The 17,150-nt window shown below is 60.6% G+C and overlaps 2 protein-coding genes and 1 long non-coding RNA gene across 3 annotated transcripts; 2 read left to right on the top strand and 1 right to left on the bottom strand.

The window, feature by feature from the left end:
- The first annotated feature begins 2,638 nt into the window (after nt 1-2,638).
- Nucleotides 2,639-6,801, top strand: LOC140260535 (uncharacterized). The gene is made up of 3 exons (XR_011905567.1): nt 2,639-2,933; nt 4,679-4,819; nt 6,576-6,801. It is a non-coding gene; the product is annotated as an uncharacterized lncRNA (long non-coding RNA).
- A 47-nt stretch (nt 6,802-6,848) lies between these two features.
- Nucleotides 6,849-12,200, top strand: CERCAM (cerebral endothelial cell adhesion molecule). The gene is made up of 12 exons (XM_072352985.1): nt 6,849-7,591; nt 8,628-8,738; nt 8,935-9,052; nt 9,141-9,275; nt 9,352-9,556; nt 9,624-9,743; nt 9,829-9,905; nt 10,046-10,152; nt 10,228-10,360; nt 10,541-10,668; nt 10,734-10,937; nt 11,456-12,200. The coding sequence occupies exons 1-12, from the start codon at nt 7,398-7,400 to the stop codon at nt 11,688-11,690; spliced, it is 1,767 nt and encodes a 588-aa protein (XP_072209086.1). The 5' UTR covers nt 6,849-7,397; the 3' UTR covers nt 11,691-12,200.
- Nucleotides 12,201-13,623: 1,423 nt separating this feature from the next.
- On the bottom strand, nt 13,624-17,062 carry TOR2A (torsin family 2 member A). The gene is made up of 5 exons (XM_072352948.1): nt 16,844-17,062; nt 16,473-16,738; nt 15,498-15,673; nt 14,783-14,910; nt 13,624-14,571 (listed from the first exon to the last, which is right to left on the bottom strand). Exons 1-5 carry the CDS (start codon nt 16,995-16,997, stop codon nt 14,327-14,329), a joined length of 969 nt encoding a protein of 322 aa, XP_072209049.1. The 5' UTR covers nt 16,998-17,062; the 3' UTR covers nt 13,624-14,326.
- Nucleotides 17,063-17,150: the final 88 nt, after the last annotated feature.

Here is a 17,150-nt window from a genome sequence, read left to right as displayed (position 1 = left end):
CGGCCCCCCCCGGCCCCTTCCTCACCGAGCGGCTCCCGCGAAGTTGGGAACAAATCCCCCCCTCTCCAACGAGGGAAAATCCCGGCCCGCTGCCGGCGCTTCCCCCGCGACGCCCCCGGCTCCCCCCGGGCAGTGCCGGGCTGCGGGAAGGGGCGGACGGACGGACGGATTCCCGCATCCCCGGCGCTCCCGACCCGGCGGCGGAGGCGGCCCGCGGGGGCTCCGAGTTTCCACGGGGTGCGGAAAGTGCGGCCCGCGGGGGCGGAGCGGGAGGCTCGGCGGGGCTCGGGGCTCCGCTGCACCTGCTGCCGGCCGGCACCTCCCCGAGCCGGGCCGGGCCGAGCCGAGCCGGCGCTGACCCGCGTCCTCCACGTTGTATCCAGCCGGGAGGGTCCCAAATCCGCCCGCGAGGGATGCGCACGCCGGGGCTCTGCGGGCTGCGCCGGGGCCGGGCAGGGCTTTTAGTTGAACGGCACAACAATAAATGTGTTGCAGAGCCGGCGAGAAAAGAATGGGGATGACCTTCAATTGGTACTGGATTTGAATAACACCACGGGGTGATAAATGCCCATTGTGTTTTAGGAGTAATGAATCTCCACTGTCTCTATAGCACAGAAACAGCAGCTGCAACCTGGAGCCAGCCATCTCTTAAAGACACAGCTCCCACCCGGCAGCCCCCGGCCCGGCTCGGCACGGCCCGGCGCGGCCCCGGCTGCTGCCCCCGGTGCGGGGTCCCGGGGTGCGCCCGCTCGGGGTGTCCCTTCCCGTCTCGGGGTGTCCCCCCCCGGGGGCCGCGCTCCCCCAGTCGCTCCCGCGGGATACGGCCGTGTCCCCCCCCGTGCCCCCCTGATGGCGGCTTCGGGTCCCACCCCCGGCCCCTCTGCTCCGGGATCGGGGTGTCGGTGCCCGAGTCCCGCGGTGTTGGGGTCACCTGCACCCCGCGCGGCCCCCCCTCTTCCCCCATCCCATAGCAGCGAGTGCCGGGGATAAATAATGCTCATTGTAGTCCCCTGATGAATATTACCGACTCGCCGGGCCGGCAGCTGCGGGCAGAGCGGGGGCAGCGCCTGCTCCACCCGGCACGGGGGTCCCCGGCCCCGCGGTGTCCCTGCAGCCCCGGGGGGGACACAGGGCCGCTCCCTGCCTTCACCTATCGCTGCCCACTGGGGCAAGGGGGGGCCCTGGGCAGAGCCACGGGGGGCTGCGGGGCCATGGGGGTCCATGGGGAGGGGGTCCGTGCCTCTCCTCGCTCAGTGCTCGGCCACGTGGGGGGAGGAAATGGCTCGGGATGGAAGAGGGAATCCCGCGGCGCTGAGGATGCTCGGAGCAGCCTGCGGTGATGCTGCGTGTCCGCATCCCCGTCCCCGTCCCCACTTCCGTCTTTGTCCCCATCCCCACCATCTCCATCCCCATTGTCATCGCCATCACCATCCCATCTGCCAGCCCCGTTCCCATCTACCATCCCATCTCCATCCCTTTTCCAGCCTTCAACCCAGCACCGGGCCTGCACCAAGGGACAGCTGAGGCCGGAGCACAGCGCTGGGGGCTGCGCTCCTTGGGGTGGCACAGCAGCATCACAAGGGCATGGGGACACTGCGAGCCAGCAGCCCGGTGACACGAGGACACAGAGACACGGCGAGGCCTGAGAGGGCGAGAATCAAAAGAAATCAGGTGGTAAAAAATAAAAGAGCATCAGCATCCCTGGGGGCCTCGTGGTGGTGGCAGCCACTGCCTGGAGCAGTAAAGTACGGAGCCCCCACCCCACTCGGGCCATTATTTCAGCACAGACCTGCGGCTTTCAGCTCCCGTTCATCCCTATTTCTCCCCCCACCTTCATCCTTTTAAGTCTCTTTCCCCGATCTCGGCCCGCTTAATGAAGTTATGTGATCCTATAAATGTTAATTGTCTCAACTTCTTCTTCTCCCCTCTCCCCCCTTTTTTTTCCCCTCTCTTTCTCCTCATCTCTCCCCTCCTCGCCGCTTTCTGCTCCACTTGTAATAAAGAAAATATCTTGGCCGGTCTGAGCCAGTTGCTTGGCAACCCCAATTGAAAAAAAAAAGAGAACAGAATGTAACCAATCCAAAGACAACCGAAAGATTTTGGTGACATGTGACCCCTCCGCAAAGGGCAGCCTTAAACTGTCCCTCCTGTCCTTTGCTCCTGACCATTGGGGTACCCCCCCCCCCCCCCACCTCTAACCCTTCCCCCCCCCCCCCCCCGCCCCCCAGGCTCCGTACACCAATAAATATGGATTAGTGAAATACTTTTTCCCACACTGATGAAAAGCCGGGGTTGATCTTTCCACCTCCTTTATGTACCAACCTGACAAGTTGCTAAACAAAATTAACAGGGGAACGGAGCCGGGTCCGCCGTGGGGCTGTGGGTGCAGCTCTGCATCCCCGCGGCTCGGTGGAACTCAATGCATTTTTAAGCCCCGAATGGGAATAAAAATAGAGCGGTTCGTCGCTCTGCCCGTCAGCCTCGGGGAGGGATTTTGCCTCACTTTGACGGAGAGTCCCCGCAAATTAAACCTCATCCTGGAGGAAAATATAGGGAAAAACAAAGAGGGAAACCAAAGCGGGGGGGTATCGGGGTTTGGATCCGCTTTGCTCCCCCCCCCCCCACCTCCATCCTCAACCCCCCCCCCTTCCTGCTGCCCCGCTCTGAGCACGGAATGCCTCCCAGCCCCAGGAGCTGCACCTCGCCAGCTCCCATCCGCCCGCAGCTGCCAGGAAAAAGAAGAAATAGGGCGAGGAGAGAGCGAGGAAACCAATGGCCGCAATTCCAGCCCCGGCAGCGCCGTCCAGCACCGGAGAAAAATATTTCTCCTGTTTAAAAAAAAAAAAGAAAGAGAAAAAGAAAAGCGCTCTCAGTGCGGCCTCAGAGCGCTGCCGCTATCCGGGACGTGCGCCGAGCTCTGCGCTGCGGACGCCGTGAGTTGGGCTCTAAGGGAGGCGGCGTTGGGGCCGGTTGTGGAGGGTGGGGGGGTTCGCCGTGGGTCGGGGCTGCGGGAGGTCGGGGACACCCCACGTAGCGGTGGGGACCCCGCGGTGTCCCGCAGGGATCCCCGGCGGCCGTCGGTGGGACTCGGGAGGACGGATCCCCGCGCACAAAGCGTCGGCCCCGCTCCTGAGCCGGGAGCCGGAGCCCCTTTCCCAGCGCCGAGCGCCTTTGTCTCGCCTTTGTGATGGAAAGAGTCCCTCCTAAATCAATGCCGTGACACCGGCATTGTCTCCTCGCTAGGAGTTTTTAAACTTTTCCCCCCCGAGGTCAGGAATGTGGCCGGCTTCTATGGGGACGGAGGAGCACGGGTGGGTGGGGGGCTGCGGGGTCACGCTGGCTCGGCGGGTCAGCCGAAAACAAAACCTTTTGAAATACCTACCCTCCATCACTGCCAACATTGTCCCCTGCCAGCAGGGGCCTGGCACGGCCCTTCAATGCCTCCAGCCCGGCCGCTGTCCACCCCAGCGGTCAGCATCTGGGAGCGGACAGAAGGGCATTGTGCGGGGACAGCTTTGTTTGCGGTCACAGCTGCCCGGGCTGGGACGGGGCCGACCCGAAGTGCCGGTGGGTGGGAGAGGAAGGAGGGGACGGAGGGGACGGCAGCGCACGGGTCAGCGCCTCGAGGGGGGGACCAGTCCCGTCGGTGCCGGTTGGAGCACTCTGATGTCACCGTCCGTCCAAGGGGTGCGGTGGGGATGGAGTGTGGGGAGCTCTTTGGGGCTGGCACTGCCACCCCGGGACAAGGACAGCCCGGTGCTGGGGACCTGGAGGTGTGCTGGTGGCATCCCTCTGGTTTGGGAATGACGTGCTGGTGGTGTAAGCCCTGATTTGGGGCCAGGTGTCACTCTGATTTTTGGCTGGGTACCGGGAGGTTTGCTGGTGTTGTGTCCCAAAGTTGAGCCTGGGGGCCAAGAGGTGCATCCCCCTGGTTCCCAGCCTCCATTTCCCTTTGCTTGGCACAGTCCCTGTGCCCTCGATGGGTCCCATTTGGGGACTGCAGGTGTGGTCCAGCCCGAGGGAGCAGTGTGTGGGGCTGAGCATCCCGTGTATCACCTGCAGGGACGGCACTTGGCTGGAGCACAGCTGTACCACGGCACAGAGCATCCCTGCTCCAGCTGTGACAAGCTCTGGAGAAGGCTGTGCCCCCCCAGCCCCCCCAGTACTCACAGCACCGCAGGCAGGGCTGACATCCCAGGACACAGCGGTGATTTTCTGTCCCATTTGAATCAGTACGGCCCCCCCCACACCCCATGGCCAGCACAGGGATGCAGCCCCCGCTGCCCCCTCCCCCATCGCTCCTCTTGGGTGGCCCCAAATCCCCCTGGATTTTCCCAGCTGGGCTCATGGCTGTTATTTTTACCCGGCTGTTGAGGAGTGCACAGGATGAGTTTAACAGAGCTGGAAGCAGAGCACTGATGGGAGGAGAGCCCAGCCCTGATCTACCCAACAGCTGGAGGTGGTGGAACAGGGAATGGGGCTGCAGGGTGGGGGTGGGAGCAGGGGGGAGGTGCCTCAGTTTCCCCATGTGGGGCTGCTCTGGGGACACGTGGGGACACCCGGTGCGGCAGGGAGAGCTTTTCCTCTGGAATAAGATCACAAACAAGGGACTGGCAGAGGTTGGGAGGTGTGTGCCGACCTGCGGCCATGCAGAGACTCAGTGGTTCTATTTCTATAGGTGTATCTTCACGTATCGAGTGGTGTTTGGTGTGCCCACGTCTGAGCCTTTGGGAAGAAGGTGACGTTGGAGGAACTTGGAGCTTTGTGAAGGGTTTGCTGAGAAACGTAACGAATGTGACGGAAGGGGTGGAGACAGGAGGTGAGGATGGCCAAAACCTCAGCCCTGCAGCCAAAATAACTGGGAAATAAAAGGAAAACATATGGATGGAAACTTCACTGCGCACGAGGGGGGGGGTCAGTGCCAGGCTGGGGCTGAGCCGGGGGTGCAGGGCTGGGGGCTGAGCTCCTGGGGCAGGTGGGGGTGGGGCAGGTGGAGGAGTGCTGGGCTGCCCACAGCCCCGCTCTGATTTCAGCACTCAGCTGCATCAGATCAACCCAGCACTGCTGGGAGGGCAGGGAGACGCTGATGGGAGGGAAGGAGATGCTGGTGGGAGAGATCTTACAGCCCACAGGGAATAACATGGGATTTTAGACGTGATTTGTCCTGGAGGCTGGGTGGGAAAGTGCATTTTGGGATGGAATGGAATGGAATGGGGTGGGATGGAACCCAGTAGGATGCAATGACATGCAATGAAATAGGATGGGATGGGATGGGACATGATAGGATGGGGTAAGATGGGATGGGTCCCAATAGTATGCAATGGGATGCAATGGGATATGACGGGATTAAATGTGATAGGATGCAATAGGATGCAATGGGATGTGATGCAATGGCAGACAGTGCAATGGGGTGGGATGCAATGCAATAAGATGTGATAGGATAGGGTTCAGTGGGATGAGATTCAGTGCAAGGGGATACAGTGTGATGTGATGGGTTGGGATGAGATGGATGGGATGGGTTGGAATGGGATGGGACAGGCACAGGAGAACAAACACCGTGCCACTTACAGTCACTGGTGTGCCCACTGTGCCTCTGTGCCTTCTTGCTGCATTGCTCCATGTCTCAGTTTCCCCTGGCTGAAGTGCAGCATTGGCATCCCCTGCCTCTTCCTGGCCCATGGGACAGCTGGGGTGAACCTACAGGGTGTTCTGCAGGGGAGAAATTGCTGCCCAGCTGCTGGAGCTTTGCCTTTCTGAGAACCAGAGCTCTCCAGTCCTGCTCTGGCACCAAAATCCTTCTGTGTCGTTCCCATTCACTGCCTGTGGCCCCTGGGAGGGGATGCAGGGAATTAGAGGGGTGAGAATGGAGGTGTGTGGGAGTGGAGGGATGTGGAGCTGTAGGGTTAGAAGGGCGTGGGGATAAATAGGGCTGGAGGGATGCGGGGATGTGAAAGTGGAGGGATGTAGGAGAAATGGGGCGAGGGGTCATAGGAGTGTAGGATCGGAAGGATGCAGGGATATATGAGGATGGATGGATGTAGGGATGTATGGGTATAGAGATGTCAGGACGTGGGGATATATGGGATAGACGGATGTAGGAATGCAGAGATGTAGGGGTGGAGTGATGGAGGGATGTAGCCATGTAGAGGCAGAGGGATGCGGGGATGAAGAAGCGATGTAGGGTGGCAGAGATGTAGGGATACACGTGCGGGGATATAGGAGTGAAGGGCTGTGGGGCTGCAGTTTGCAGACCCAAGGCAGGGACCGGCCCCGCAGCCCGGTTCGGCCCCGTCGCACCCCGCAGGGCCGGGAGGTGGCAGCAGCGGCCGCGCTGAGCGGAGCGCTCCGCGGATACTGATCCGCGACGGAACATCCCCGGGAGCACCGCGCCGTGCGGGGCCGTGCGGGGTTTGGGGTCCCGCAGCTCCTCTGCATCGCTGTGAGGCGCCGGGGGGCTCCGCCACAGACAACGTCCTCAAAACGCTGCTCTGATCTCGGGCTGTAAGCAGAGCTTCCAGGCGCTCTGATGCTCCCAGAGCCCCCCGCTCTCATTTTCTTTCCTTTCCTTCTTCCAGGTGCGGTTGGATCCCTCCGTCCTCGGGCGCATTTCAGACGTGCCGGCAGCAGAACGGGATGGAGCTGCGGGACGTGACGGCAGCGGACGGGCAGCTGCTGTGCGGGGTGGGTGCGAGGTTTGGTGACACACCGCGACCCCCAGGAGGAGCAGTGGGGTCCGTAGGGCGAGGGGTGGACGGCAGCACGGGGCTGCACGGCATGGCTGTGGGTTGGGGCTGTGGGTTGGGGCTGTGGGTTGGGGCTGTGGGTTGGGGCTGATGGGTGCTTCCTGGGTGGGACGTGGCCCCTCCCAGGCTGTGCTGCATTTATGGCTTTGGGGTTAACCAGCATTTTTGGCCCGGTGTCCCGAGGGGTGGCTGGCAGCTCGGACACGTTGCAGACACCGTGAGGCCTCCAACTGCTCAGCCGGGAGGGGGAAAGCGCTTCGTTGGGGTCGGGCATCTCGGGAATGAACGGGCTGAGACCCCCGGCCCCCAACCGCCCCCACCATCCCTGCTGTGCTGAGCGCCCGACCTCAGCCCGAGGGGGCACACAGGGATGCACAGAGCCATTGTAGGGTCCTCAGGGGGAGGGGCAGCCCTGTAGTTGGCTGTCATCCCAGTAGGGTTTTGGGGTGCTCGGTGATGCCGGCTTTAATTTAATATAAGGAATAACAAGAACTCCCTTCCCCCGCCCGAATCTCGGAGCGCCCCCCACCCCTCGTCCTCCCTCCCATCTCCCCGTGTAGGGGCGGGGGTCCCTGTAGGGGCTGGGCCGGGGGCGGGGGCCCATCCCGTGCTCGGGACCCGCCCCGTCCCCGCCCGCCGCCGCTGCCCTCCGCCATGGGGCCGCTGCGCTGCGCTGCGCTCGTGCTGCTGCTGTTGCTGAGCACCGGGACCGGGACCAGCACCGGGGGCGGCCCCGAACCCCCCCGGGTGGTGCTGGCCCTCCTGGCCCGCAACGCTCAGCACTCGCTGCCGCACTGCCTGGGGGCTCTGGAGAGCCTGGATTTCCCTGCGAGGGACATCGCGCTGTGGTGAGGGTGGGGGCACCGGGAGCACCTCCAGCTCCTCGGAGAATATGGGGGCGGTGGGTGGGAAGGGGTGAGTGGAAGGAGTGGGAGTCCTGGGGGAGCGGTAGATGGGGAGTGGGGGGCTCCGAGAGGAGTGGGGGAGAATGGGGGCTCTGTGTTGGGTGGGGGACACAGGGACAAGGATCTGAGGGTAATGGGGACCTTAGGGAGGTGTTCCCATTCCTTCAGGATCCTCTCCAGGATTGGCGAATGGGGACCTGGAGGAGTGGGGACTGCACGGGGATCCCACTGGGGTGCGGGGAACCCGTGGTGGTGGTGGCAGCTCCAGGGGCTGTGGCTGTGTGTGGGGCTCTGCAGCGGCTGTGGGAGCACCGGGATGGGGGCACAGCTCTGCAAGGGGGAACGGAGACCCCCACAGTCTCCTTCCTGGATTGGTAGGGCTGGTGTGTGTGACGGAGCACCCTGGGCTTGTGGGGGCTCTCCACGTTCTCAGGGAAGGGCGCTGCCTCCCTCTCCCCATGGAGACTGCCCAAGCACAACCCCTAAACACCCCTTTTATGCCGTGCGGAGGGTGGGAGTGGAGCCCCTGTTCCTGTTCTTCTCCGCTCCTTTACAGCCGCCACATGCTGGAGTGGAAACTTTTATGGTGGATGAGGTGGGGGCCGGAGGGGAGGGATCCTGCTGGGGGAGGCTGTGCTGGGGGGAGCTGAGGGGCTGCTTTGGTCCTGCTGCCCCACACCCAGCCAGTGGCTGCGGGCACAGTGTGGCACGGAGGGCAGGAGTGGTGGAACAGGGTTAGGAAGCTGCTGAGGGCTGAGAGCAAGCAGGAACAACAGGATAGCAGTGGGGAAGAAATTACCCCTTTGCCTTTCCCTCCCTGGCGAACGCAGCCGTGGTTCCTCCAAATTACACGCTGCTTTTCCAAGTGAGCCCTGCTCCCCTCTGCTGCTGCTCAGCCTCTCGGTGTGGTAGGGCAGGGGGGGTGGGTCTGTGCCTTGGGGGTAACCCTGAGTGCTACAGGGCTGATGTGTGCCCCCAGGTGTGCGACAGACCACAACTCGGACAACACGACGGCGATGCTGCAGGAGTGGCTGCAGGCAGTGGGCAGCAATTACCACTCGGTGGCATGGAAGGCAGAAGAGGAACCCAGGTGGGGATGGGGGGGACGACCCCACGTTGCTCCCCTCCTCCTTGCACTTCTCCACTGCATGCACACGAGGTTTTGCTTGCATGCTGCTGCCAGCTCAGCTCAGCGCTGACTCAGGCGGACGGCATGCAGTGTGTGCACTGAGTTTGTGCGTTCCCAGCTGGGGCCGTTAACCCTCTGCCTTCCTCCCACTACACAGTTCTTACCCCGACGAGCTCAGCCCCAAGCACTGGAGTGACAAACGCTATGAGAACCTGATGAGGCTGAAGCAGGAGGCTCTGAGCTACGCCCGGGGGCTGCGGGCAGATTACATCCTGGTAGGGACGAGGCAGCATGTGGGTGCCATGACACGTGGGGTTTAGTGTGAGTGTCCCCCTGCCTCCAGCACCAGCTCTGTCCCTGCAGTTTGTGGACACAGACAGCATCCTGACCAACAACCAGACCCTCACCTTCCTCATGGCGCAGAACAAGTCGGTGGTGGCCCCGATGCTGGACTCACAGACCTTCTACTCCAACTTCTGGTGTGGGATAACGCCCCAGGTACAGCCCAGAACCCCTGGGGGGCTGCCCAACGCTGTGTCCAGGTCAGTGTCACTGTCACACCGCTGTGTCACAGGGGTTCTATCGCCGCACGGCCGACTATTTCCCCACCAAGAACCGGCAGCGCCGGGGCTGCTTTGCCGTGCCCATGGTGTATGCCACCTTCCTGATCGACCTGCGGAAGGAGGAGACGGCACAGCTGGCCTTCCACCCCCCCCACCCCAACTACACCTGGGCTTTCGACGACATCATTGTCTTTGCCTACTCCTGCCAGGAGGCTGGTGAGGGTCAGGGGTCCAGAGAGGGCTGCGGTCAGCCTATGTGGTGCTCAGCCTCCTCTCCCTGCAGGTGTCGAGGTCCATGTGTGCAACCAGCAGCGCTTTGGTTACATCAATGTCCCTGTGAAGGCCCACCAGACGCTGGAGGATGAACGCATCAACTTTGTGCATCTCACGCTGGAGGCCATGGGTGAGCTCCGGGGGGTCCCCGTGCTGTTCCTGTCAGTGGCAGAGGGCTGCGGGCTGCATGGAAGGGATGTTCCATCTCTCTGCAGTGGATGGTCCCCCCATGCAGCGCTCCAGGCACATCTCCGTCCCACCCAAACCACTCACCAAACTGGGCTTTGATGAAGTAAGTGCCCACCGTGCCTCCCCTCCGCACCTCCTTCCCTGGTGTCCAGCCAACCTCATGTCCCCTGTCCCACACTGATGTGTCCCACACTGATGTGCCCCCATCCCGTGCCCTGGTGGGACTCTCCTCTTCCTCCCCAGATCTTCCTCATCAATCTGGTGCGGCGGCCGGACCGGCGCCGGCGGATGCTGGAGTCGCTGCAGGAGCTGGAGATTGCTGCACGGGTGGTGGATGCGGTGGATGGGAGGTGACCATGTAGTGTCACCCTGGGAGGGAGCTGGGTGCTGGGGACACCGTGCTGACCCACCCCGTCACCTTGCAGCACCCTTAACAGCAGTGACATCAAGGTGCTGGGGGTGGACCTGCTGCCGGGGTATTACGACCCGTTCTCTGGCCGCACGCTCACCAAGGGGGAGGTCGGATGCTTCCTGAGCCACTATAACATCTGGAAGGAGGTATGGGGCTGAGGGGCACCAGCATGGGGCGGGGACACTCTGCACAGCATCAATTCTCTCTGGGTAACCTGGGGAGAGGGTCTCTCCTTCAGGGTGGGTGTCCCCAGTATGGCATAATATAGCCCAGTATGGCCCCATGCAGTGCCAGTGTGGGTCAGCAGCTCAGTGCCCTCCCCACAGATCGTGTCCCAGGGGCTGGAGCGGGTGCTGGTCTTTGAGGACGACGTGCGCTTCGAGGTGTCCTTCCCAGCACGGCTGCAGCGGCTGATGGAAGAACTGGAGGGAGCACGGCACGACTGGGACCTCATGTAGGTGCTGGGGATGGGGGGGCACGGGGTGGGCGCTGGACCGGGTCTGACCATTCACCCTGCAGCTACCTGGGGAGGAAGCAGGTGAATGCAGAGGATGAAGCTCCTGTGGAGGGTGTCAGGAACCTGGTGGTAGCCGGGTATTCCTACTGGACGCTGGCATACGCCATCTCCCTCCGTGGCGCACAGAAGCTGCTGGCTGCTGAGCCCCTCTCCAAAATGCTGCCGGTGGATGAGTTCCTGCCCATCATGTACGACAAGCACCCCAAGTAAGGAGCAGGGCTGCGCTGCTGTGGGAACATGTGGTTCTTCTTCATTGCCACCATCCCACCCTGTCTCTCCCCTCCACCCCGGCTGGAGGAAAACATCTGCAGCATGAGCTCATTCCCCTGCTTGGCTGCTGGCTGCTGGAAAATGGCCCTCTGCCAGCATGGGGCGGCGGGGCTGGAGCTGGGCTGTGGGGCTGGAGCTGGGGTGTGGGGATGGAGCTGGGCTGTGGGGCTGGAGCTGGGCTGTGGGGCTGGCCTGTGCAGAGGGCTCAGCCCCATCAGGGGCACCTCACCGGGTAGGGATCCAGATGGGGGTGCACAAGAACTGGGGGGGAGAACGTGGGAAAAGGGGAGAGCAGGATAGCAAAACGAAGGGTTGGAAGGGTGGGGGGGAACCAGTCTGAGCACACAGCATCCCTGGTGCTACTGTCACTCCCAAAGCAGTGCCATCCCCATGCACCCACCCCATTGCTGTGTTCTCCATCGTTCCTTATGTGTCCCTCTCCTGCTCTCCCCAGTGAGGACTACAAGCAGCACTTTGCCCCACGGGACCTGCAGGTGTTTTCAGCTCACCCACTCCTGGTTTATCCCACCCACTACGCCGGGGACAGCAACTGGCTGAGCGACACAGAGACCTCCACCATCTGGGACGATGACTCCAAACAGACAGGCTGGGTGGGCTCACAGAAGACCCTGAGGGACCCACGGGATGGAGGGGGGTACCTCCGCTCTGCATCCCACGATGAGCTCTGAGGGTGCTGGTGCTGGACATGGACCCCCACCCTGGGAGCAGCCGGACCCTCCTCACCCACCCATGGAAGGCATCAGTGAGCAGAGGGCTTGCTCATCTGGACCACTAGCAGCGATGTTCACTGCTTTTCTCCATAGGGACCAGGCGTTGTGACCCGGGGGGGGCATCATTGATTGGGTTCTCCCCCCACCCCTGGGGTGCTCCAAAGTGGGATTTGTTCCTGGGGCTCTTGGCAAGATGGTGCCCAGCCAGACAGAGGGGCTGCCAGACCCTGGTGCTCCGGCTCTGTACTCTGCTGAGTAGTGCAAACTGTTTTTTGGGCATCGCATGTGGATTTGCTGTGCAGGAGGAGGGGGGAAGGCCCTGAAGGTGCACATGTGGCCTCCTGCCATCCCTGCCTGTTCCATATCTGGGCTGAAGCCCAGGAGGATTAAAGCCAACTGTGTTGGAGCCGACGTCCCTGGCTGCAGGCTGTATTGGGCAGAGTTGCCCTCAGATAATACCGATACCTTCCCTCATTTGTTCTGCTGTTCTCAGCGGAGGTTTTGGCCTTTGGACTGAAAACCTTTTGCTAATTTGAGCACTGAGATGTGCAGCTGGGTCCTGCTGGGCTCTGGCGTGTGTCACGTTAGTGGCCAGATTTGGAGAAGGGTGTTTGCTTTACAAGAGCCAGGGATTGTTTGTTTTGAGCTAAAACTTCAGATCTCTGGAGCAAGCGAACGCCGCAGGGCAATGCTTGGTCCAAAACTGGGGGAGAAAAGCAAGTTCCTTGAAAATGCTGCAATGGAGCCTAATCCAGGTGGGCTGGGGGGAGGTGAGCTGCTTTTCAAGTGCCCAGAGCTGATGTTCTCCCCTCTTTTGCTTCCTTGGCTGCGGGTAACCTGAATGCAGACCTTGCAGGGTGAGGAGGTTGGGAATGGAGAAGTTTGGGTGCAAGCTGGAGCAGAGGAAGGGGATGGCAGCAGTGGCAATGCAGTATGTGGGGCCCTGTGAGGTCCCAGGGTGCCTGTTGGGATGCGGGCATGGAGCTGCTGTGCTTGCAGCTTGTAGCAGAACACTCAGCTTTTGGAATGCTGGAGGGTAGAAGGCATTCCCTAGCAGCTCTGGCAGGAGAGCTGTAACAAAGCCGGCCAGGAGCCGTTCAAAAACTCTAATGTTTTGGCAGAAAACAACCTAACTCAGAAACTATGACAGCCTGAAACCTCCCCTGGTGAGCTGGGAAATTCCAAACAGCTCTGCCTTTCTGTGCCAGTGTGTTGGGACGGCCTTACTGCACATCCATGATGAGGGGGAGCAGCAGGGACTGAGGGGAAGGCGGGAGGGACCTCAGGAGGGACTGAGGATGGCAATGGTGATGGGGCAGGAGGCGCCGGTTCCCTGCAGGCAGATGAAGGGTTGAGGGGCCCGGCTCCAAGGAACACGGGTCTGGAAGAGGCAGGGCTGCGCTGCTGCCAGGACTCCGTGCTGCTGCCAGGGCTGGCGGCCACGCTGATGGTTTCCATGTTCGCTGCGCTGCCAAAACAGCGTCAGGGAGGAGGAAAAGGGGCTGATGGCCTGGAGCGGGGCTCCGTGTGCCACAGGGGTCACTGAGTGCTCGGACTGCTGAGGTGGGGCGGCACTGTCCCCTTCCACGCGGTCCAAGCACGCTGCAGGTCACAAACACGGGCCAGACCCCGCCGTGCCCCGCAGAGGAGAAGGACAAATCCCCCCTTGGCCTCTAAGTGACCCCGACACGGAACCACGCCAAACTGGATCTGCAAGGACCTCAGCCAGCAAGGCACCGCCCCGCCGCCATCTTTGTTGCGGGCGTCTCAGCTATCTTACTTCCGGCAACAATCACCATCTTGCTTCCGGGCAACGCCGCCATCTTTGCGAGCGTTGGGGGGGGGCTAAACAACGACAGTCTGTTGGTGGAATGAGCGTCCCACGAGCATTGATCTCATACAAGGTTTATTTTAAAATCATTACAAATGCTACCGTTGCTGCAGGCAGGTTGGTCTGTACGAGGACCAGCTGCATTTCAGGCCGTTCCTCCAATGGCCGCCCAAGAAGCTGGAGGAGGAAGGGCAGCAGCTGTTCGCAGTGCAAGGAAACTGGAAGGAAACTGGCTCTGCAACATCCCTGCGCTGCGAGCTGCAATGCCGAGGCTGCTCACCAGCCAGCAGCACAAATCAGCACCAGCACGGTCCCGTTGGACCACAGAACTGAGGTACCGCCACGCTTACAGAGATGGCTCTTAAAAACACTAAAATGTATTGTAATAAAATCATCCTTTTTTTGGCTCAGAATCTTCATGCATTGGATTGCAGAAGAGGAGAGAGCTACGGGATGGTGCTGCTGACAGGGTAAGAAACCTGCCTGACACTGCAGTCTCTCCTTCGTCACAGATAGGACTTGAGTGGTGCACCAGGCTGAGCACCTTCACCTGGGCACTGAATATACAACAAAGTGCTTTAAATCAAACCACCTGCACTTGCTCCCACAGCCGCATCCTGCAGTAGCACCCTTGGGGCTGGCAAAGCCGAATGCAACAGGAGAGCATTTGTGCTACTGCGTGGTAACACGGAGCTCCTGGTGCTCATCCCACCAGCCTACAGCTTTACAGCCCTGGATGTGTCCCCTATGGACCTGAGCAAGGCTAGAAGAAAAAACTGATCCGAGAGGCCACAGTTTTGCAGCCCGTCGATGAAAATAGTTTCTCTTCTTCTGGGAAATAGGGGATGCTGTCAGCCACCTCCTGGATGACACCCTGCTGTCCTTCTAGCCCTTGCTGCACGAGTTCATTGATGACGCATTGCTTTACGTGGTGGCGCTTCAGTGGGAGGAAAGGCACAACAAAATCAATGAGATGTTCGTTAATGATCCCAGATTTCCAGAATCCACCTGCAAAGGGGATGGAGGAGACAGAAGATGTTACTTTCAGTGTTTGTGGTCCCTGGAATTCAAAGAGCTCACAATTCCTTTCCCTTCAATCAAATCCCTGTCCCCTTCTGCTTGCTTAGGAGATCCCAGAGCATCTGTGGCTGTCTGGAGTGAGCCTGGCTCCCTCTGCTGGGCTCTGCTCCCTGCTGAAACACCGAAGAGATGCACTCACTCTGAGGGTTCTCGAACACCGCTTTGGAGATGGCTGCCTCCATGTCCTGCAGGCTGATCTCCTCCCGGTCCTGGTGGGCACGCCAGAGATCCAGTGTCATTTCATTGATCTGCTCTCCTCCTGCATTGCTGCACAAGAGTGAGATGAATTACTACCCAGGAAAATGGTATTGCAGGGCAGAGATGGCATCTGCCAGCCTGCAGGAGTGCAGTCCAGCCTTGCCTTGCTGCCTGGCCTAAAATGACTCCTGTAAAGGCAAGCAAATAACAGGAAGGGGACTGTATAGGAAATCACAGCCTGAACCTCTGATTAATCAGCTGAGGCAAGTGTGGGGTCAGCTATGGGAGCACAGGTGAGAGTGATGGAGCTGTGCTCCTGGAAGGGGTGGAGCTGGACTCCACCTCCTCTAACACCTCATTTAAGGGCTGACCACCACCGAGGCAGCATCTCCTGGAGATTGCTCCCCAGTGGAGACTGCCCCAGCTCTTCCAACCAAGGCATCGACATTGGTGAGTTTTGCTTTGCAAATAACCTTTGAATATTTACCATCATCTTTGTTAACATCTTTATATTAGCCACCCTTACAGAGATGCTCCAATTTCATGAGGAAATAACACCTGTTGGTTTCTGCAGCTCAATGCTTGGAAAAGGAAAAGCAAAATGAAAGCGTGCTCTGAAGCAGGCATCGTCCTGTGCCCATGTGGGGGCCTCTCACCTTATGAAGATGAAGATTGCTTTGCGGTAGTTGGTCCCATACACAACCCACGAGGGTCCCAGGAATGGCATAATCACATCAATAAGACCCGGGTGCATCTTGTCCATCTCCTCAAAGAGAAAGACCGACCGTCCGCAGTTTGTCAGGTTCCCTTGGATCCAGTGCCTCAGATTCTCCTAGGAAAGACACCCACCGGACCATAAAGCAACAAGGGAGTCCTGAGCTCCTGCAGTGCAAGGGCTGAGGTGAAGCAGAGAAGCAGCAGTGCAGCATCACCTACTCCGAGCAGGAAGCCTGAGGCAGGCTGCTTTACCCTGAGCTTGGCACAATGACTTATCTGTGCCATTTATTAGCCCATCATGGGTCTTCTATTGCAAATTTAAAGCAGTAAGAAGGAGGCAGCAAAGTAAAGCTGGGTATTCAGCCTCCTACAGCTCCCTCCAGTTCTTCTCTTTCACTGCATTACAGTTTCCAGATATTGGGAGGGAGATGTGCCCGTTGCCACCTCATCTGGTGCAAAACTGTGCCTGCACAGAGCGAGAAGAGCTCTCCTTGCTACAGCTGAAGTTACTGCAGTGCCAGCACACATAGATGGGATTTCTTGCCTCTGCGAGCTGTAGGAGCTGCAGGTTAAGCTGCGTGTTGGAGCTCCTTGTTGGGTGAGGAGGGAATTATCAAGTCCAGCAATACAGAGGTGTTTTTCCCCCCAGCTATTGAGCTGTTTGGGAAGCGAAGGGCCAATTTCAGGTGAAAGGCACCGAGTGAAACACTTTGGCTGCGCGTTCAAAGGGCCGCGTAAATACCGAAAGAGGGAGCAAATGACAGCACGGACAGCTGGAGCGCATCGCAGGGGAACCTCCAGCCGCTGCGTGGAGCCTTTGCTCCAGGCTCTGCCGGAGGGAGAAGCGCGGAGCTGCAGCACGTCCAGCCCACACTGAGCGACCGAGCGACCGCGAGGCGTGGGGCAGCGCTCACCTTGTACCGCCCCACGTGCTCCGCGTGGGGGAAGTGCACGATGGGGGAGAACTGGTGCACGTGGGGACTCTGCAGCCCCTCGGGGAAGAGGTGCCGGACCAACATGGAGCTCACGAAGGTTTTTCCCGTCCCGGTGGAGCCGTGGAAGGACATGACGAGGGGCTTCTTCGGGCTGCGCTGCTCCAGGAACTGCCTCAGTGCCTTCATCACCTGCTGCCTCACCAGGGGCTGCCCCACCAGGGTTACGGCCAGCTCGCACTCCAGACCTGCAGCAAAAGCAAATCCTTTACGGAACGATGGGCTGACAGCTCCCCGCCCTGCGGTCGCACTAATGCCGCCGTGTCTCTCCCGACCCAGAACCGGAACCTAACCGCGCAGGTCGGGCCCGAAGCCGCACTCGCAGTCTGCCGTGAAGCTGCAGCGCAGCGCCCGCAGGTCCCAGGCGGCGGCGGCCGAGAGCAGCACCGGGATCAGAACCAGGACCGGCATCAGAACCAGGACCGGCACCGCCGCCGTTCGGCCCATGGCGGCTCCGGCACCGCCCGCACTACAGCTCCCGGCGCGCCACGCCGCTGGTCACGTGTGCAAAGGGGGCGTGGCCTGATCAACATGGCCCCGCCCCCCCCACGCGGCCGGGCTGGGCGCTGTGATTGCACTCCCAGCCTGTGACCTCCAAAC

Source organism: Excalfactoria chinensis, chromosome 18 (genome assembly GCF_039878825.1).
Source record: "Excalfactoria chinensis isolate bCotChi1 chromosome 18, bCotChi1.hap2, whole genome shotgun sequence".
In the NCBI taxonomy this organism is placed as follows: domain Eukaryota; kingdom Metazoa; phylum Chordata; class Aves; order Galliformes; family Phasianidae; genus Excalfactoria; species Excalfactoria chinensis.
This window is presented reverse-complemented; position numbering and strand designations above follow the sequence as displayed.